Source organism: Myxocyprinus asiaticus, chromosome 8 (assembly GCF_019703515.2).
Source record: "Myxocyprinus asiaticus isolate MX2 ecotype Aquarium Trade chromosome 8, UBuf_Myxa_2, whole genome shotgun sequence".
NCBI lineage: Eukaryota > Metazoa > Chordata > Actinopteri > Cypriniformes > Catostomidae > Myxocyprinus > Myxocyprinus asiaticus.
In genome coordinates, this window is record NC_059351.1 from 6,895,581 (window position 1) to 6,918,816 (window position 23,236).

The window sequence follows — 23,236 nt, forward strand, 5'->3', positions numbered from 1 at the left end:
ACTATATTTTATTCCTCTCCCTTGTACCGCATGATCCAATTTTTCACTGTGATGACATCAAATTACATTTTCCAAAGGCTACTGTTTCTTTCTTTCTCCCTTATTTCTATGTCTCACATGTTTTCACTCTTCCCAAGCACTGTACCTTTTCTCAAAGGCATGAATATTTTGTCGGCTCAGTGAGGAATAACAGGTTGCCGTAGTGAAAATGTCATCGGGGCCTACATGCTCAGAGGATATGCTGCACTATATAATCCAATTAGTCTACAGTACAGTGGCTTGAAAGGTTACTGCTATGTTATGTAGTGTATGCATGTGTGTATAAGAATATAGAGTTTCAAATAACATAAAGCACTACACAGATCTATTCTATTTAGTGCTGTAAAAAGAGGTAACCTGCAGTTGTTACATTAAGGAGCTATTTGGACACTTCTGTTGGTGTAACCAAAGGTATTCAGGTTGATACAGTGATGTTAAATAATATTTTTGACTTGAATCAAACCAGGAAATTTAGATTTTACCACATGAAGCACATTTTTAGGTTGACTTTTTCTATTCTATTCTATTCTGTTCTATTATATTCTATTTTACTGTACAATGGATCATTCTGTCTCTACAATATGACAGGATGAGCCATATTCAAAGTCATTGTAAATTAAGCGATACAGCTGTTACCGCAATTCCACATTAATGTGCATGTTGCTACATTTCTTGTTTAACTGTAAACAGATTACAGTTAGGCTTTTGAAAAATAGTATTGTTTATTTTAATTATTATTATTACATAATTATAATAATAATATATATATATATATATATATATATATATATATATATATATCAAATAGGTGTCGCCATCGCCATTTTATAAAATTTTATAAAAATGTATAAAAATGTAAAGTCAACCCATTATAGTTTTATAATCTGACACATTTCTGAGTAAAACAGCATATTCAATGAGAAAAAAAATATATACTTTGTGATTTGATTTTATAACTTATGTCTAACAACATCCCCTAACCATGGTACAATTAATATACAATACATAACTCATGGCGTATTGCTGTATTCCTACTCATGTATCTTTTTAACAGAGCAGCAGCGGCAGAGACTCTAGATCATCATTTTGGATTTTACTTCATCTAAAAATACTCTTTTAGGGCAGCACTGTTTTATTAGCCTTTATGGTCTTGTTTTTTTTTTTTTTTTTTTTTTTTGGAGATCATAAGGGCAAAGCTCAGGAAAAACAAAAGTGCCTGGTTGCAGTTAACCAGAATATCTGTGGTCAGTTGAGAAACCAAGAGAGCATTTTGGACCCGTCTATAGAAGCTTGGTATTTAACCATTCAGAGCCCCTCAGACTCCCTTCTGCAACCCTTGACACAACATTTTGAAGATATGGGGCTTTGAAAAATATCCCACAAAAATGTACCAAGCAAATATCTTGGCACTGGTTCAGAAGCTTGTTCCGAGCAAAACAAAACGGATTCTTCCTTATTTGGATGGCTCTTGAGTTTGGCTGGTGGTGTAAGAGGGACTCAGAGACTTGCTGTGTCCATGTTCAGATTTATGTTTGACATCTGGCAAGATCCAGTTTCCATGCTCAAAATTGAGTACAATTTGAATTTATGTTGGTGGTTTGATTTTGGTCAGTTGTGGAATGTTAAAGGGTTTGGATAGTTCACCCAAAACTGAATTTATGTCATCGTTTACTCACCTTCATGCCATTCCAAACCAGTATGACATTTGTTTCTTCTATGGAACACAAAAGGAGTTAATAAGTAGTACGTTTCAGTCACCATTCACAGAATAAGGGAAGTCATAAAGGTTTGGAATTAAATGAGTAAATTAAGACAGAATTTTACTTTTGACTGAACTATCTAATAACTAATCAACTTGATGTGAAAAGAAAGGTAGAATTAACCTGCCAGGAATAGCTTCCACTTACACAGTTCCTAACTTATCAAAGAGTGAAAACCATGAGTACTGATAGGGGAGTCTGATAGTTAAAGCAGTTTATCTACTGTTCTTTTCTTGTACAGCTTTAAATAGGGGCATGCATACACACACACACGGACGTATTCCTAAGTGGTGACAGTCTGTGAGCCTTGTGACCGTTCCCCTTTAAAAAAACAAAAAACAGTCACCCTATCACAGTTGCATATTATTTTTAAAGGTCTTCTGTCTACATTTAAATATCTTGAGCATGCTTGGGTTCACAGTACATGTATGTCATGTTTGTGTCTGTCCCTGCCTAAAAAGACCAGCTTAAACCTTGCAGCCAAAGGTGGTTTTCTGGCCTTAGCTGGTTTGTGCTGGCCTAGCTGGTCTCCCAGCTTGGCTAAGCTAGTATTTTGCTGTTCAGCATGCTCTTTCAACCTGGTCATCTGACAAGTTCCCAAAACCCCTCTAAAACCATCGATACAGTCCAACCTATCAAGCAAGTGCTGTGTTTTCACTATTTCTTACATTTGTGGGAATTGTTGATCCTGCAGACTTTAACAAATGATTTTCTGTATGTATTTAACATTGTTGTGCCATTGGCATGTTTGAGTCTAGTTGTGAGACTATTTGTCTTTGTTTAGTTGCCATTCATGGGACATTGGATTTATTTTGTGTGTATATGTGTGGTTTCCCATGATTCCTTGAGAATATGAGGATAACACATGAATTGACTGTGTTGTGCTTTACAAAGGGTTATTCCTGCATGTGGTTGTGGCTTTCACCGGCATAGGCTTTTCTATGTCTGTCTTAGTAGCAGCAATCTGGATCATGTTCCAGTCACATTGGTTAAAATAATATGAGGCAGCTCAGAACTGAATTAAACTTGACTGTTGGAGCTCTGCTTTATTTCAGAATGTTATTACTTTCAGAGTTCCTCAGTAAAAGGAATAGTTCACTCAAAAATGAAAATTCTCTCATGATTTACTCACCCTCATGCCATCCCAGTTGTGTATGACTTTCTTTCTTCTGCAAAACACAAATTAAGATATTTAGAAGAATATTTCAGCTCTGTAGGTGCTCACAATGCAAATGAATGGGTGCCAACATTTTGAAACTCCAAAATCCACATAAAGGGAGCATGAAAGTAATCCATATGACTCAAGTGGTTAAATCCATGTGTTCAGACACAATATGATAAGTGTGGGTGAGAAACATATCAATATTTAAGTAATTTTTGTCAAAAATTCTCCTGAGAATGAGAAAGTGAAGGTAAAATTGAAATTGACTGAGCAGGGAGAAGAATGTATAGTAAAAAAAAGCACTTAAATATGCACCCACACCCAAGCCAGGTGTGCCAGGGGGGAATTGGATAGGAGGGGGGACATGGGCGACCCCCACACTCTTTAAAATTGGTGATTCCAAATGGTGGATTTGTATACAGTATTCTTTGAGTTTTGTTACTTTGGGCTGATTGATCAACCATCCAGCCAATCACAGATGAGTTTCATGAGCCAAAAAACCCTTACGTAATTATGTAATCAACGCAGCTCCTTTAATTCTACAAAGTTGCTTTCAACAATGCTCATTTATCCATGTTTTATATCGGTGTTGATGTTGACCAAAATTAATAATGTAGAGATGAGGAACACACAAATGAGAGTTATTTATCGACATATTCTTCTTGATTGGCAGCATTACGTGAAATGTACTGCAGAAAAAAACAAACAAAGGAAAATCCTTTTAAACACACACTGTAAGTGGAGTTTATATCAGTGCATGAGTCTTTATTAAGTTATGCTTTTTACATTATGTTTGTGGGGTAATAGTTTGATCGGTTCTTTTTGCCAATTTAAGCAGATTACTAGATCTGTATTAAATATGTAAATCTATTTTTAATATCAGCTCCTGTTTTTTATCTCTATATTGGTGTGCAGGCGACAAACTGTAGGAAAAAGATAGCTCCAAAAAGATAGATCTGCTGTGTTCTTAGAACACTTATGCATTTTACTGAAGTCAAAGACATGCTTTTTTTTTTTATAAATGAAAGCATACGGATGTTATTGAAACTCATAATAATAAAATACTTTTATTGTTGTCTTTTGATAAAAGTCATGCTCAGCAGCTCACAAACTGTAGGGAAATTATAGATTTGATTTGTTCTTATAATGCATAAAACCTCTACTAAAATCTCTTTGTAGGTCTGTAGAGATACAAATTTTAATCCATTAAAATTAGTTTCTTTTGATCCTTGATTCAGTGACTAACTCATTTCACACAAGACATCACCAGGTGGAATCACCAGAAATGGTCACTGAATCATTAAATGGATCTGAATGAATTATGGTGAACGTATTTCAAAACACTCAAGCCACTTGGATAAATTTAAATCCTACAATATACATGCACAGAGTAAAAAATAAAATCGTGCACATGCACAATTGGCATTATTGTCATTTATTAAATAATTTATTCAAACACCAGCTTGTGCTTAGTCTTTAATTGTCATGTGTGAAACAGAAGCAAGTGCTCCACAAGATGCCCTATATTTTTGCAGCTAATTTAGCTAAATTTTGCCCTTATGTGGATTTTGGAGTTTCAGAATGTTGGCACCCATTCACTTACATTGTATGGACTTACAGAGCTGAGATATTCTTCTAAAAATCTTCGACTGTGTTCAGCAGAATAAAGAAAGTCATACACATCTGGTATGGCATGAGGGTGAGTAAATGATAAGAGAATTTTCATTTTTGGGTGAACTAACCCTTTAATGTGGTTCTATTGTTCTGAGTCACTCATTAGTCAATCCATCAACCATTTGGTTATCTCTGCCCTAATCCTGCACCAGGCATGATAAGAGGGCCTTTGGGTAGTAAGCTTACATCATTGCTCTGTAAAATGTGTACATTAGCTAATAGGGTCTTACGTCCACTTGCAAGTGTTAGGATGTCAAAAGTTAGAAAGTGTTCAATTTTTTTAAAACAATATGATATGAAAATGCTGGACAGCAGTCAATCACAGTGATGTGAAAGCATTTCAGAATTTGCTGATCGGTACATATTGCGATATTTAATTCAGATTTTAAATTTGCATGCTTTCATTGTAACCAGAATTGTCTGGGTTTACGAAAGTGTTTTAAATGAGTTCTTTCACATTCATCACCTAAGCAGCACATGGTCAGGATGAGAGGAAATGAGCATGTTTTGTGGTAAAAAGAACGGATGTGTGATAAAATACCAAAACACTTAGACAACAATAGTATCCTTCATTCCTATGGACTCTCCGCCAGACCCTGATTTCTGTAGGAATGTCTGTATGATTGAATGCAACCTGATGAGATTTTGTCCTGTGTGATGATGTCAGCTGGAATGGACATGTCTGAAATATGTGTACAGAATGAAAGGGCCATTTTATCAGTAATGCTAGCTTACATCCCCAAGAATTTGCACAGCGCTCTTATTTCTGAGCGGCCTTTTCCGTTCTGTTCTCTGTCTTTTTTCAGACCCGTATACTTTAATTCAGAACATTAATGCAGTTTACATGCTTTGTCCTGTGCCAGACAGTTCACTGGACTAATAGGAAGTAGAATGTGGTTTGTGGTACACGGCTGAAGCCACTAATGAATCTCTGACAGACGGAGGCAGAGAGTCTCTGTGGTTTGGGTAGGGATGGAAGAGGCAAGAGCATTAAAGCATCTACATAACATTTAGGCTCTGTTCCATAACCTAGTGAGCTGCCTTGCTGCTCACTGCCTACATAGGCAACTGTCTTCTATGGCAGCATCCTAACTGAAATGGTGTGACTGATAAGTGACCTCATAAGTGGCTGATTTCAGTAGTGTAGTCTAGTGCATACTGTATATGCAAGCATACATCGTATGCCCACCAATTCTTCTAAGATTTTGTGTATGCCCACCTAAAACAAGTAAAAATACACAACTAATGCAGCCAGATCAGTGAGCATAACTATAACTTTTCAAACTACTGTGGCGATGCCGCAGAACCTTTGAGTGAATTGTGGAATTTTATTTTATTTCAAAAAGTGTACCAAGATTCTCTCTAAGCACACGGAGGGTCGAAGCACAGGCCTGAAGGCACGGGCAAGATAGACAGGCTGACTCATCTGAACAACCATTCATAACATTAATTTCAGTCGGGAATACAAAACTACAGTGCTATGGAAAAGTATCTGCCCCATCCTGATGTCTTCTGTTTTTGTGTATTTTTCATACTAAACTGTTTTAGATCTTCAAACAAGATATAATATTAAACAAAGGCAACCTGAGTAAACACAAATATATATTTTTTATTGAAGCAAAAAAGTTATCCAACACTTATATCACCCATGTGAAAAACGAACTGCCCCCTCAAACTTAATAGCTGGTTGTGCCACTTTAGCAGCAACAACTGCAACCAAATGCTTCAGATAACTGGAGATCAGTCTTTTAAAACTATGCCTGTTTTTCTACTTTCTAATGTGCGTTCCCTACACCACAAATGCAATGAGCTGCACAGTATAACAACAGCTAACAACAATTCAGCTGTTATCTCCATGTCAGAGACCTTGCTAAATGCTGATATTCCAGATTCAGCTGTATATTTCTCTGGATATACACTGCATCAGCGGCACCGCGAGGGCAGTTGGGTAGGAGGAGTTGCACTGTATGTCTGTAACAACATCACACAGAAGCGACTGACTCATTTAGAAGATATTTAGAAGAATATTTCAGCTCTGTAGGTGCTCACAATGCAAGTGAATGGGTCATCTTAGAAGAAGATGAACATGAAGCTTTGTGGGTCTGGTTGCAGCCAAATCGTCTTCCTCGAGGGTTAAGTTGTATTATTGCTGCTGTGCTGTACATTCCTTCACGTTCTTCAGCATCGGCCCAACCTGATATGCAAATTACTCAATATTTGGATCTTTACCTTGGCAATATTGAATGCAACTATCAACAAGCTGCAATTGTCATACTTGGAGACACAAATAGGTATAAGTCAGAAACCATCTGTACCAGACATGGACTGAAGCAAGTAGTGTCTGGAGCAACAAGAAAGACTAGTCAACTTGATACAATTTTTACCAAAATTTCTTCCATGTATGAGTCTCCTGAGCATTTGCCCCCTGTTGGTTCCTCTGACCATCAGACTATCATGTTGAAAGCTGATAAATTGCCTTCCAAGCCCATTCAGCACATCTTCTGCAGAAAACAAACCCCCGAGGCAAATAGGCAATTGGGCCTTATCATGAATATGACTAATTTTTCACACATTCATGAGGTTACCGATCCTGAGGCTAAGGTTAGTGCCTTTACTTCCACTGTCAGGTCTATCCTGGACAAAACTGTTCCTTTAAAGAAAGTTTATATTATTAATAATGACAAACCTTGGATGACCGTACAGATTAAATATCTGATAAAAGAGAGACAGTATGCATTTTGCTCTGGCAATAAAACCTGTTATAGGAATCTAAAATTAATGATTGCCAAAAAAATTAAGAATGCAAAGAAACAATACTACAAGAACGAGGTAGAAGGACTTCACTGCACTAAGCCAAAACAGTGGTTTAAATCTGTGGAGGCACTAATGGGGATGGAAGGCGATAGGAGAGATGTGGTGTCTCAGGATTATAACATTTTGCAACAAGAATGTGACACCTTGGCTAAACATTTTGCTTCTGTGTGGGATCAAGTGATCCATACTTCTCCCTCTGAGGAAGATGTTATACATAAGCTGTCAAATGGTAGAATACCTCCCCTGAGTATTGGGCAAGTTAAGGCTAGACTCAGCAAAATGAATGCAGCGAAGGCTGCAGGTCCTGACTGCATTCCCCCTTGGACCTTAAAGACCTTTTACAAAGAACTGGCACCTGTGTTATGTGATATCTTTAACACATGCATTCACCGTAACATTTTCCCAAAACAATGGAAGGAGGCTATGGTTAAAGCTTTTTCTAAAAAAGCAAAGCCCAGTTTTCCAGCAGATTACCGCCAGATCTCATTAATCAGCTGTTTTGGGAAAGTGTATGAAGGAATCCTCAAGAGATGCCATTCTGGAGGATACAGTTACAAAGATTGCACCATCACAACATGGCTTTATGGCGAACAGATCAACTGTCACTGTTCTGATTCAGATTCTACAATACTGGCATGAAGCACTTAATAGCAACTCCAAAATGGACATTCATGCTGTTTTTGTCGATTTTACTCAAGCCTTTGACACAATTTAGCACTGTCAACTGCTTCATGCTCTGGCCGACATGCATGTCAGACGCCCCCTTTGGCTCATCATAAGGAGTTATCTAAGCAATAGAGAGCAAAGTGTAAAGTGGGATCCCTGTGTGTCTAACTCCTATCCAATTCCAGCTGGTGTTCCCCAGGGGAACTTTTATCCCCTCTGCTTTTTGTCATCTGTATAAACAGCTTGGATTCATGTCTGCCTCCCTCTGTAATCCCTTTGAAATATGCTGATGATCTAACAATCACTGAGCTTCTAATGGGATCCCTACCTGAACTAACACAGAAGGCCTTGGATTTAGTGGCAGATTGGGGACAGGAATTTTCACTGGCAATGAATGGAGCTAAGACAGTGGATATGGTAATTAGTGCCAGGAGAGATGACAGCATCCCCTCTCCTCCTCCTCCTGTAATTTCTGGTCATGTAATCAGTTAGAGTCTCCACGTTTAAATTGCTTGGAGTTCAAATTTCATCTGATCTGTCATGGGACGCCCACATCAAGTATATGATTGCGAAGTCACGTCCAAGGATCTACTATCTTAGTGTTGCAAAGAGAGCGGGTCTCCCACGCAATGTTTTAATGCAAATATATTTGACTTTTATACGGCCAGTTCTTGAGTATGCCTAAAGGTCTCTCTGATGAGTTAGAGAGGGTTAAAAAACGCTGTTGTCGAATAATAGGTATCCCGACTTCTCTCCCATCATTGAGTGAGAGGCGTGATGAGGCCACCATACATAACCTCACTAACATACTCAAGGACAGTTCATCGCCATTGAATAGTTTCCTGCCTATGGCCCCTACATCCAATTATTCACTTTGTCGACATAGGGAATATGTTGTGCCCTGGAGTAAAACAAAAAGACATGAACTTACTTTTATTTCTCGTGCTCTAAAACTGTTTTATAAGTGACATATATATGGTACTTGATGACTCGACTGCGAGATGTTTTAATGCATTTTAGGTTGTGTTTGCCAATAGAAAAGTTAATTGGCCTTTTATTTTATGTGCATTTAAAATGTTTTATGAATGGCCTAGTTATGATGCTTGATTATGTGTTATGTTTGACGCATTTCAGGTTGTGCTGCTAAAAGGAAAAGTAACTGTTTCTGTTCTCTTTTTTGTGCTGCAATATCCTGCCTTGTCAAACTTTAAATAAATAAAAAAAGAAAGAAAACGCTTTGGTATAACTTTGTCCCACTCTTCTTTGTAGAACTGCTTTAGTTCAGCCACATTTTAGGGTTTTCGAGCATGAACTGCCCGTTTGAGGTCCTGCCTTAGCATCTCAATCGGGTTCATGTCAGGAATTTGACTAGGCCACTCCAACTGTAATTTTGCTTCTTTTGAGCAATTCAGAGGTGGACTTACTCCTATGCTTTGGATCATTGTCTTGCTACATAATCTAGTTGCGCTTGAGCTTCAACTCATGGACTGATGACCGGATGTTCTCCTTTAGGATTTTCTGGTAGAGATCAGAATTCATGTTTCCTTTAATTATTGCAAGTCGCCCTGGTTCTGAAGCAGCAAAGCAGCTCCACGCCATCACACTACTACCACCATGCCTGACCGTAGGTATGATTTTCTTTTTGTCAAATCAATCAAATCAAATCGCTTTATTGTCACTCAACCATATACGCAAGTGCAACAGTGGGTGAAAGTCTTGGGTGCAGTTCCAAGCAACATAGCAGTATGGCAATTACAATAAACATCTGATTTACACATAACACAGTTCACACAACTGTTACCCAAAACAATATACACCTAATAATATACAATATACAGTATACAAAAAATAAGAATCAGTGCAATCAGTGGAAATAAATATGAAGTGTTGTGTTGACATTCAGCTGTTGGTTGATAGTCAGTTGCCAGTGTGTTATTAAGAGAAGTATAAAATGTTAGTCCAGTCTGAGGCTAATAAAGTGCAGTGCTGATATTTGTATCGTGATCGATCAAGAGTTCAAAAGTCTGATTGCTTGGGGGAAGAAGCTGTCATGAATTTGGCTGGTGCGGGTCCTGATGCTGCGATACCGCCTGCCTGATGGTAGCAGTGAGAGCAGCCCATGCTCGGGTGGCTGGAGCCTCCGAGCTTTATTCAAACACCACCTGGTATAGATGTCCTGGAGGGAGGGAAGCTCACCTCCGATGATGTGTCTATGTGTCTTTGCAGGGCTTTGCGGTTGAGGGTGGTGCTGTTGCCATACCAGGCGGTGATGCAGCCAGTCAGGATGCTCTCTACAGTGCTGGTGTAGAACAGTGTGAGGATGTGGTGGTTCATTCCAAACTTCCTCAGCCGTCTCAGGAAGAATAGGCGCTGGTGAGCCTTCTTCACAATGGCCTCAGTGTGGACGGACCATGTGAGTTCCTTAGTGAAGTGGACACCGAGGAACTTGAAGCTGCTGACTCTCTCCACTGGTGCTCCATTGATGGTGATGGGGCTGTGTTCTCTGTCTTTTCTCCTGAAGTCCACCACAAGCTCCTTGGTCTTACTGATGTTGAGGGAGAGGTTGTGCTCCTGACACCAGCATGTCAGAGTGTGCACCTCCTCTCTGTAGGCTGCTTCATCATTGTCAGTGATCAGATTTACCACTGTCATATTATCAGCAAACTTAATGATGGCATTGGAGCTATGTGTTGCCACACAGTCATGTGTGTACAGGGAATACAGGAGTGGGCTGAGAACACAGCCCTCCGGGTCTCCAGTGTTGAGGGTCAGTGATGAGGAGATGTTGCTGCCCATTCTAACCACCTGGTGTCTGCTTGACAGGAAGTCCAGGATCCAGCTGCACAGCGAGCTGTTTAAGCCCAGAGCCCGGAGTTTCTCATCAAGCTTGGAGGGCACTATGGTGTTGAATGCTGAGCTGTAGTCTACAAACAGCATTCTCACATATGTGTTCCTTTTTTCCAGGTGGGAGAGAGGAGTGTGTAGTGTAAGCGCAATGGCGCGGTTCATCAGTAGAGCGGTTGTTGCGGTATGCAAACTGCAGTGAGTCCAGTGTGGTAGGCAGCACAGAGCAGATGTAATCTCTGATTAGTCTTTCAAAGCATTTGCTGATGATGGGGGTCAGAGCAACAGGACGCCAGTCATTTAAGCAAGTGATTTTGGATTGCTTTGGTATAGGCACAATGGTGGACATTTTAAAGCATGTGGGGACCACAGACAAGGATAGGGAAAGGTTGGAAATGTCAGTAAAAACACCAGCCAGCTGGTTCACGCACACTCTGATGACGCATCCCGGAATGTCGTCTGGACCCGCGGCTTTACAGATATTCACTCGTCGGAAGGATCAGGTTACATCCGCTACAGAGACGGAGAGTGAACTAACCTCTGCAGCTTCGGCTACGAGAGCTCTCTCCGCGAGGGCGGTGTTATTTCCCTCAAAACGAGCATAAAAAGTATTTAGCTCATCCGGGAGAGAGGCAGCGGTTTTCAAGGCGGAGTTCTTTGAAGTCCGTGATGATATTAATTCCCTGCCACATGCTTCTAGAGTCGGTGGTGTTGAACTATCCTTCAATCTTGTCCCTGTACTGGCGTTTAGCTGCTCTGATAGTTTTGCGGAGGGCATAACTGGCTTGTTTATGCTCCTTCATATTCCCGGAATTAAAAGTGGAGGTCCGCACATTAAGTGCTGCACGAACATCGTTATTAATCCATGGTTTCTTGTTAGGGTAGATCCGTATCGTTTTGGTTGGCACTATGTCATCTATGCACTTCCTGATGAAAAAAGTTACGGTATCAGCGTAGACCTCGATGTCGTCATTAGAGGCGGACTGGAACATCTCCCAGTCCACGTGATCAAAACAGTCTTGTAGTGTAGATTCTGATTGGTCCGACCAGCACTGGATCGTTCTGAGGGCGGATGCTTCCTGTTTCAGTTCCTGCCTGTAAGCGGGCAGAAGCAGAACAGAAGAGTGGTCCGATTTGCCAAATGATGGGCGGCGGAGGGATTTGTAGCCATCCCGGAAGGGAGAGTAGCAATGGTCCAAATCCCGGCTATTGACTTGAGGTTGGCTTTGTTAAAGTCCCCAGTCACAATGAATGCGACCTCAGGGTGTGCGGTTTCCTGCTTGCTTATACTCCCATACAGTTCCTTGAGTGCACAGTCTGTGTTGGCTTGTGGGGGATGTACACAGCTGTGATAATGACCGCTGTGAATTCCCTCGGTAGCCAGAATGGTCGACACAGAAGCATGATAAATTCCAGATCAGGAGAGCACAAAGACTTGATAAAATGTACGTTCCTCTGATCACACCAGGATTTGTTGATCATAAAACATACACCACCACCTCTGCTTTTACCTGAGAGGACTTTCACTCTGTCCGCTCGGTGCACGGAGAACCACACGGGTTCTATGGCTGAGTCTGGAATCTCCGCAGACATCCAAGTTTCTGTAAGGCAGACAATGCAGCAGTCCCTCATCTCTCATTGGAAACAGATCCACGCTCTCAGCTCGCAGAGATTGTTGTCCAGAGACTGAACATTTGCCAGTACAATGCTGGGTAGCGGGGGTCGATTTGTGCGACATCTTTGTCTGTCGAGAACACTGGCTCTCCTTCCCCTTTTCCGGCTGCGTTTCCGCGGCCGAGCTGCCCAGACAAAGGGCTCCGCTGTCGTGTTTGTAAACAGCGGGTCGGCATTGAGGTATTTAAAGTCCGGTTTTCGGTGTGCTATTGCAGAACCAACCAGTTTTTGGCCAGTGTCTTTCTGATAGAGGAGTCATAAACAGTGACCTTTATTGATGCGAGAGAGGCCTGCAGTTCCTTTGATGTTGTTCTTGGCCTGGATGAGTTGTTGCTGTGCTCTTGGAGGAATTTTGGAAGGTTGGCCACTTCTGGGATGGTTCACTACTGTGCCAAGTTTTCTCCATTTGGAGATAATGGCTCTCACTGTGGTTCTTTGGAGTCCCAGAGCCTTTGAAATAGCTTTGTAACCCTTCCCAGACTGATGTATTTCAATCACCTCTTTCCTCATAATTTCTGGAATTTCTTTCATCCTTGGCATAGAGTGCTACTGGGTGAGACCTTTTAGCCAACTTCATGCTGCTGAAAAAGTTCTATTTAGGTGTTGATTTGATTGAACTGGGCTAGCAGTAATCAGGCCTGGGTGTGTTTTGTCCAGCTGAACCCCATTATGAATGCAGATTCATAGATTTGGGGATTTAGTAACTAAGGGCAAATACTTTTTCACACAGGCCCAGTTGGTATTGGATAACTTTTTTGCTTCAATAAATAAGATTATCATTTAAAAACTTTTTTAAACAATTTAGTACGTGATACAGTATACACAAAAACAGAAGAAATCAGGATGGAGAAAATACTTTTCCACAGCACTGTATATAATAGCAATCATGTGAAATGCACCTAATACTCAACTCACGATTGATTTCAGTAGAGTTTGATGTTAGCATAGCATGTTTCTTAGCAAATAGCAATACTGCAATGAGCATAAATGTATACAGCACACACAAGTTTGGGGGTAACATAGACTGTTTTAAAATAAATGTGAACTATTTTTATCAATAATTTCCAGGAATTAATCAGTAATACAGCATAATTATGGAATGTTCAGGGTTCAATACAAGTTATGCTCAATTCACAGCATTTGTGGCATAATTCTGATTACCAAAAAATAAAAAAATTAAAACTTTTGACTTGCCCTTCCTTTTCTTTAAATAAAGCAAAAATCTATGTTACAGTGAGGCACTTACAATGGAAGTGAATGGGGCCAAACTGTAAACTTTAAAATACTCACTGTTTCAAAAGTACAAGACATAAAACAATATGCACGTTAACAAGATTTAAGTGTGATAAAATAGCTTGCTAACGTTGTCTGTAAAAAGTTATATCCAATTTTACAACTTTGTTGCCGTGACAACATAGCGCTGTAAACCCTAAAACCCTAAAATGACAATAAAAACGAATTTACAGCTCAAATAATACACAAGTTTTAACAAAATAATTTAAGTGCTTTTAAAAATTACAAGCATTCTGCCTTTAAACCCTTGGAAAATTGCCGCCATCCACTTCCACTGAAAGTGTCTCACTGTAAGGCAAGGCAAGTTTATTTATATAGCACCTTTCAATGGCAATTCAAAGTGCTATACATAAAAATTATAAAGAAAATACAAGATATATAAAAAATAAATACATTTTAAAACCAATTAAGAACAAAAAAAAAAAAAAAAAAAGAATAAAAAGTAATAAAATAAATGTAAAAATTTAAAATTCATTAAAAGAAAAACCAGAATAAAATGATGCAGTGCAGTCAGTAAGTGCAGCACAGTGTACAGTCCGTAAATGCACAGTTAGATCAATAAGCATTAACTTAGAACAATAGCTTCTTTAGCTTTCTCTTTTTCTTTTTCTTTTTCATTGCACACTATTTTGAAATAGAACTGCAAGGCTTTTTCTGCTATGTGGACACAGTATATGCTCAAACCTATTTTGGCTTTAACCTATTTTATTCTGTAACCTACAGTATTTTGATTTGTATATTCAGTTGTTTTTTTGTTTTTTATAAGAAAAGGAGGTATGAGTAAAAAACAAATTTATGTGTGGTAATCAACATTATGCCACACATGCTGTCGATTCAGCTTAACTTGTATTGAACTCTTTGAAAAAAATTGATTATTATTATTATTAATTTATATTTTAATTATTAATTGTTATAATTGTGCTGCTTGCCTTATGGAACAGCCTTTCGGGAGTTAAACTGCTGCCTTCTGTGACAGCTCACAAGGTTTCGGAACAGAGTGTTAGACTCTCTCTCTCTCTCTCTCTCTCTCTCTCTCTCTTTCTCTCTCTCTCTCTCACACACACACACACACACACACACACGCTCCCACACTTGCACAATTGAATTCCAATAAAACGCTAATGAGAACTTTAGTATAAACCGACACAACCCACACAGACCTCACTTTTCTCTAATGACACAAACACACACACACACACACACATATACACAACAGCAAAACAACCTCATAGATTCCTCCTCTCTATCCCACTAGTTTTAAATACCATTTTAAGACTCCCTAAAGACTCATTAATTGAAAATCAGACTAAACATCAACATTCATTTTGTTGTTCCAGCACAAGCTTGATATTGCTCTCCCCTGTTCTGTAGATCTATCATCAAGTAATGTAGACTAGATTTATTTAGCTGACTTAAATTCTCTCTGCCTTTAAATCTGTCATGGTGGTTTTAAAATATTCCAAATCAAATTCTTTATGTGTAGCTTGCTGGCGGTCAATGGTGGCCTTTTCAGAGCAATTTTATTTATGCCTACAAGACACACGCACACACACACACACTCATACATACACACAGCTGATTCGTAGTCTATGACTGTTTTACAGTTAACTTAACCGCTGTTATATGGCATACTAAAAAATGACCTTATTAAACGGACATGCTTTTTGCCACCAGCTTTGTCAAATACTTTAAAGACGATGAAGTGTCACAGCCTATAAAGAGACGTTTATAACCTCCCATAGGAAAATGCCATCAATACAAGCCATGTTTGCCTAAATACATTATAATCCTGTTTGTTTTAAGAACTACAGCCAGACATTTTGTGTAGGCTGCCTCATTTGAATGTTTTTAGTGTACATGATCAATGAGATCACATTATTGTATGCAAAGTGTAGTTCTATAGAACACATATTAAGGATTTTTTTCTTTTTGTAGAGTCCCTTTTGCATTTCATTTACAGTAAACCTAATACATAATGCACATTTAATGCATACATTTTCCATTAAAAGTGTCTTTCTCCAACTAAATTTCCGGCAATGGGATTGTTGCAAAGGTTCCAGGTTCCAGGTTCCAGCCAGTCTTTAGAAAAACAGTGGAATTAGAAAGACTAACCTGGTCTCATAAGAACATGTTACTATACCTACATTTCCGTTGTACTTATTACAGCAGTTCATTGCGAAATAAGCTCAAGGGGCTAAAACCACATGTTCTAAAACCATAAAAACATGAATCACATGTAAAACGGCAGATTATCGTAAACAATTACTTTACGTTCTTTTCCTCACACAATGCTATCTTATGACATCAAAACACGTGTACGATAATGCATGACTTGTAAGTCAATACATTGTAATGTTTGCATTACATAACCAACTACATTTATAAGCTTGTCCGAACATGATGAAATCACGGTGTAGTACAATAAAACTGACTGAGCATCTAATAATCAAATAAAACTTTGCATTTGCAGTGCAAAAGATTGTGGTATGTCCTGAAGATACAACACACAAGTCAAAAGTGTCGACGGGGTTGCCTCAGCAATTGCGTTTTTTTTATGATACTATCGGTTTGGTTTAGGTTTAAGGATTAGGGTAGGGATGTCAATTTTAGTGTTTTAAAACTCAATAGAACATTAACCTAATAAAAATCATCTGTTTGGTAGAAACTTTTATTTAACTTGCTTTTATTGCCACACGTTGGACATTTCACCTCTGAACTGCTGTGATACGTGTAAGAAGCAACGTAACATTTACGTATACGTACAGTATAAGGGTTTACGTTTTAGAAGCTGTCCAAATGTCTATGCAAACATACAAAAATGTATGCGTACACTTTATTCAAAAATACCTACAGATACTAATGAGATCACAAAGGTATTTGGGGAGCATAACTTTGAGTTGTGAATTGAACATATTTATTAGCAATGAAATGTAATAAGAGGTCATGTTTTTCTGCAGGGCAAGCCACAAATACATGAGTGGTGAAGTCTAGCTTTAATAGGTGCTTCTAAATACTTACAAAGGCTGCCTAATACTCTTAAATACTTTTGAATCATTTGAAATGCACGGTTTTTAAGGCTTAAAGGAGAGATTGATGGATGCCTGTAAATGTATAAATAGCAAATAAATCTGCAGTGCTTTCAAATGAAATATTTTCTGTCATGTGGTACATATTGATGGTCTCATGGTTGTCTGAACTGCACTGAATCAGCTGTCAGTTCAGTTTCATGCAGACACACTTGATTCATGAGCATGGACTCTATTTGAGAGGCATGCAAGAATTTTATGATGGATTTTCAAGATTTTTCCTCCCTCTTCTCATATTCCTCTACACCCCTGAACCTCCCTGGTCTTCCTACTTCACTCCTTCACTAAATGAGAATGATCCCCTGAGAGACACAAACACACAAGCAGTTAAACACATTCGGGAGTGTTATTCCTTAATGTGATCGTACAAGAGGTCTTGACATCTTTGTTTATCTAATTAACACATCAGAATTGGACTTAATACAAACATATTGTATATCACATGCCTATGTATGCGTGCAGCTGTTATGATGTCATTGGAAATCTATCCCATATGCCTCATTGCATGGTGATCTATGGTGCCGACATTTCAAAGACAGTGTCCACAAAAGTGATATGCATGCAAAGTCTGAGTGTGTGTTGAAGGGAGAGCTTAAGAGACTGGAACTGAGTGCATTAGGTCCAGGGCCGGCCTGTCCTACAGGCAAAACAGGCAGCCGCCTAGTGCTCCGATGTGTCTGGGAGGGCCCTGCAAAGGAGCGAACACATGCAAAGTAAATTAACATATTATAAGATTAAAACCATTGATGACTTATATTTCAGCAGGCCTGTGGTTTTGATAAAATGGTGACTTGTCACAACATCTAAAATGCACATATTCCCTTATGCATGCATGTATATTTTAACCAAACATCTTCATGTTGGGAAAAAAAACCTATTGAAACACGTTATTTGGCTTCCATTGAGATACACAGTATAGTGCTTCTTTTTTTTTAAATCTGCTCATCAGATTTACAAGATATACTGTACAGGATGGCAGATTTCTCTCCTTCCGTTCCAGCTAAGCTGTTTTGTTGACATCCACTGCTGCAGTTTTGAGCTCTAGTTTAGTTTCTCACAATATAAGTGCAAATCCCTCTGGGTGCACTTGAGTGTGACAAACATTCAATGCCGTCTGCAGCTTGTGTTTACAGGCAATTAAGCTGGCATTTCCGTTGTGTAATGGACTAGCTGAGACGGCTGTACACTTCCCCTTGAATATTGTAATTCTCTATTGTTTGACCAGCTAGATATTTGTGAAAAAGTTAATGTTTTTCATCAGCTTAGTAGACCTACAGGTTTTGTCAGTAGATGCATGTGTTTCTTTGCATGTAACTGCAGTTAAGCACAAATTGAAAAGCCGTATGGATTTTTTGTACACTTTAAATTGTTAATTCAGAGCCATTTTTAACCCAGGGTTAATGTAATCTAGGGTTATCTTGTTACATGTTTCACACTGTTCATACCTTTCCCTCAGATAGTAATTTATACTATAGCCTACCTTTAGCACCACAATTTGGGCTTCATAACCCAGGGTAAGCAGCAGTACTGACCCCCTTTAAAGAATGAAATGTAGTGTGGTGATGTGGCAGTGGCAGTGGCAGTGGCGGAGTGACGTCTGTAGAGAGAGAGGCCGGGAGAAGGAGAACACAGCTGTTCTGCATTTCAGTGAGAGCTGGAGGGGGATAAAAAGGGTGTCCAGACTGCCGGAGGAGAGAGAGAGAGCTACGCTTCAAATGCCTGAGTGTGTGTGTGTGTGTGTGTGTGTGTGTGTGTGTGTGTGTGTGTGTGTGTGTGTGTGTGTGTGCGCGTTTAAGTGTGTGTGCTAAAAAGCCATGTTGTTTATTGTAAATGAGAAAAGAATACGCCAAGTTCCGCTTCCTCCAGTCCAGTGACTTGTTACGCGTAGCCTTGACCCTGGGTTAAAAAAAGACGTTAACCCAGCGTAGTGTGAAAAGCCTAATAATGTGTTTTAAAGAGATTGTTGATTGGGCTGGTGATAAATTATGGGAATTGTTAAAGTCAACATGAAACAAACAAACAAACAAACAAACAAAAATGGGATGGGGACTTGATAGGATTAGTGATAGGATTGGTGACCCAGAGACTTTATCTTTTTAAAGATACATACAGACTAATATTATTGCTGTTAGTGTCTTAATTTTGGAGCCCAACAAGTAGGGGAAAATGGGGGAAGATAAAGACCTTAAGAACTTTCACGTCATCAGCTGCTTTACACATAAGCCTACTCTACTGAACATTTTTCAGTGTAGAAATATAATTCCAGGATGTCCTTTTTCTTCTCTGAAATTGTTTCAAAGTATATAGGACAATTTCAAAGAACAAAGACAGTAAATAAATGCAATGAGGCATACTTTGAGGCAATCCAAGACCAGGCATTTTATCCCATGGGGTGTCTGATTTCTGGGGATTAAATGGGTCATTATAGCCACTGAATATTAAAAACCCATTATAACATCAAATAGACCTAAACTGCATTTCCATTTTCATTATCATTTTTATTTATTAATGACAAAAATTAATCATGATTAATCATAACAACTTTAAACACTTCAAAACTTATGAATTGTCATACTACCTGTAAACAAATAATAAAATTATTAATATTAAAAAATACTTAGGATTAAGATTTTTATATGAGGATTGATCCTTTTGATACATCATCAATATAGGAAGTAGCAATATTCAGATCTGCTTATCACTAATCTAGTTAGCTACATCCAAAAGGCCTATACTGTACATTGCAAAGTAATTTCCAGTTAATATGGCCAATTAGTCAGTTTCTTGATTTTACTTTGAAATTCTAAGTCACATTAAGACGACAGTGGTGCAATGGCTTCAGCTATACTGAGACAAATAGTGTTAACAGTGTTTTCACCCTCTGAGCGTAACATGCCTCTCTTGGCAGGCTGTAAATCTATCAGTTGCAGAGGGGCATTCAACAACTGCATCTTATTTTTATGTCCTTAAGAGTATCTTTCTCTAATCCATTATGTTTGCTTTCTGCTAACCTCACGGAATATGAGAGAAGTTATAATTGTTGTGAGGAGTATGTTTGGGGATTCTCAGCTGTTACTGATCTAAAGTAGAATGACATAACATAACAATATTCTACATTGTTTAATGGAATATTCCTGGATCAACACAAGTTAAGCTCAATCAACAGCATTTGTGGCGTATTGATTACTACAAAAAATTATTTTGACTTGTCCCTCCTTTTATTTAAAAAAATCTAGGTTACAGTGATGGAAGTGAATGGGGACAATATTTGAATGGTAAAATACTCACTGTTTCAAAAGTATAGCCTTTTCGTGAATCCAGCCAGGTCTCCTAAGCAACCAAATTGGCCCGGTTGCTAAGGGAGGTTAAAGTCACGTGGGGTAACCTCATCGTGGTCACTAAAATGTGGTTCTCGGTGGGGCGCATGATGAGTTGTGCCTGGATGCCGCGGAGAATAGCGTGAAGCCTCCACATGCGTTATGTCTATGCGGTAACGCGCTCAACAAGACACATGATAAGATGCGTGGACTGACGGTCTCAGATGCGGAGGCAACTGAGATTCGTCCTCCGCCACCCGGATTGAGGCGAGTCACTACGCCACCACGAGGACTTAGAGCGCATTGGGAATTGGGCATTCCAAATTGGGGAGAAAAGGGGAGAGAAAAAAGTATAGCCTTTTCTGTATAAAGTTATAGCCAATTTTTCAACTTTGTTGCCATGACGATGTCAACAAACCCTAAACCCCTAAAATGACTGTAAAATGACAATTTAAAAACTTCACAGCTCAAATATGTTTTTTTTTTTTTTTTTAAACAGATGAATTAATGTTAGTGCTTGTATAAAATTTTAAGCTTTACATTTCTGGCTTTAAACCCTCCAAAAATTGTCTCCCATTCACTTCCATTGTAAGTGCCTTACTGTAATTTTTGTGGTAATCAACATTATGCCACAAATACTGTCGATTGAGCTAAACTTGTGTTGAACCTGGAATATTCCTTTAATGCTGGCTGTTATCATGCAAACATGTTTATGTGGCTACATTACTCAGCTTTAGACAGATACAGATGCTATGATTAGATCCCACCACACTCATTCCATATCTTATGCTTCATGTTTGCAAAAACAGATAGTGATGTGAGAGAGTGAAATATGTGTGAGATATGAATATGTGTAGTGCTCTGTAAAATGAACACATATCAGGCACACAGAGTGTATTCCTGACGAGAGACTGTCTGGTGTCAAGTCGAACACTCAGATCTCTCTCTCTCTCTCTCTCTCTCTCTCTCTCTCTCTCTCACACACACACACACACACAGACAGACAGACAGACAGACAGACACTGATGCCTCAGTTTCTAGCCATTACTCATCATGGATCCATATTAAGACCCCAGTCTCCATTTGATACACATCAGTAATGTTAAAACAGAATATATTCACACTAAATATATATTCATTCATGTGATTTGTGTTCCTGACTGTAACTCGTCTGGTTACTTTTAAAGTTTGATAATGAAGTTAAAATGAATTGATTTTGGAATTATTAATTACAAGTTGATGTGTGTTACAGGTGAAAGTATCCTTCTTCAGAATACAGTTCGGTGGAGATCTTCATCATGAACACCGGTATGTCAGTTATTTTACAACAAGACCAAAGTATACATTTGTATATTTTATATATCATTGTAATTAAGGCTGTACAATATCGAAAAAAATGTTTTTTTTAAAAATCACATTGCGATTTTTGATAGATAATATGATTGAGATTCTAATTGCAATTTTGGCAAATGTTTTTCCTACAGTAATTCGTACTGTACATTTTACCTTCAAAAATTTCAGTTTTCAAAAACACGATTGTCTTTGCATAAGTGATAGATGATAGCGTCAGTTATTTATTTATGCCTGTTTGCTTTTCTTTATTGTTTATTCACCTTCCTGATTTCTGTTCTCTCACTGGTAGCTTTTTTTCTCGCTGGAGCATCTTGCACATTGACGAGATCTTGCAATGTGCAAGATGTACACCAATCAAAACAGCAAATTAAACATAACAGAATTCTGAGTAAAAACAATAAATAATTATAATAAAATTGCAGTTTGCTATGGTGTAAAAATGACACATGCTCATATTGCTATTGTTTTATTGTGAATTGCGATTAATTACGCAGCCCTAATTGTAACGTTAATCTAATTAAAGCAGCAGTGTGTCACTGCATCATTAGCTGCACCAAATGAAATTGGAAAAATAATGACTGTTTTCAAACCTTTCTAAATTCTTAATATAACCCGAAATCACTCTTTCACATACTGTATCCATAGTCTGACCTGTTCTCAGTGTAATATTACTGTACAGTGTTTCATCCTTTGCCTCTTCTTTCATTCACATCTGAACTATGTAAATAATATTTTAACTCAGATAGCAAAACTATGTAGCACTCATTACTCTTTTTAACAGATTAGCACAGGGTTTTGCATTGGTACATTTTAAAAGGGATAGCTCACCCAAAAATGAACATTCTCTCATCATTTACCATCATCATTTACCACCATCATCATGCCATCCCAGATGTATATGACTTTCTTTGTTCTGCAGAACACAAACAAAGATTTTTGAATATTTGAAGAATATTTCAGTTCGGTCGGTCCATACAATGCAAGTGAATTGTGGCCAGAACTTTGAAGCTCCTAAAAGCACATAAAGGCAGCATAAAAGCAATCCATATGACTCTAGTGGTTATATCCATGTCTTCAGAAGCTATATAATAGGTTTGAGTGAGAAACAGATCAATATTTACTATATATACTTTAACTTTTACTTCCACATTCTTCTTATGTTTTTTGGCAGCTTCCATTCTTGGTGCATATCACCATCTACTGGTCGGGCTGGTCAAAGGTGGAGATTTATAGTAAAAATGAGATTTATAGTAAAAAAGCCCACACTATCATATTGCTTCTGAAGACATGGATTTAACCACTGGAGCTGTATAGTTTACTTTTATGCTGCCTTTATATGCTTTTTGGAGTTTCAAAGTTCTGGTTACCATTCACTTGCAATGTATGGACCTACAGAGCTGAGATATTCTTCTAAAAAAGCTTAATTTATGTTCTGCAGAAGAAAGAATGTAAAACACATCTGGGATGGCATGAGGGTGAGTAAATGATGAGAGAATTTTCATTTTTGGGTGAACTATTCCTTTAATTGCACAGGGTTTTGAGAGTCGCTGCTCT

The 23,236-nt window shown here is 38.4% G+C and overlaps 1 protein-coding gene across 1 annotated transcript in view; it reads left to right on the forward strand.

Moving 5' to 3' along the window:
- Positions 1 to 23,236, forward strand: part of LOC127445073 (sorbin and SH3 domain-containing protein 2-like) — a 111,862-nt gene that overhangs the window by 20,334 nt on the left and 68,292 nt on the right. Inside the window, exon 2 of the mRNA XM_051704830.1 lies at positions 21,582 to 21,637. Coding sequence (XP_051560790.1) covers positions 21,628 to 21,637 — 10 coding nt within the window. The 5' untranslated portion in view covers positions 21,582 to 21,627. The remainder of the gene's footprint in view (positions 1 to 21,581; positions 21,638 to 23,236) is intronic.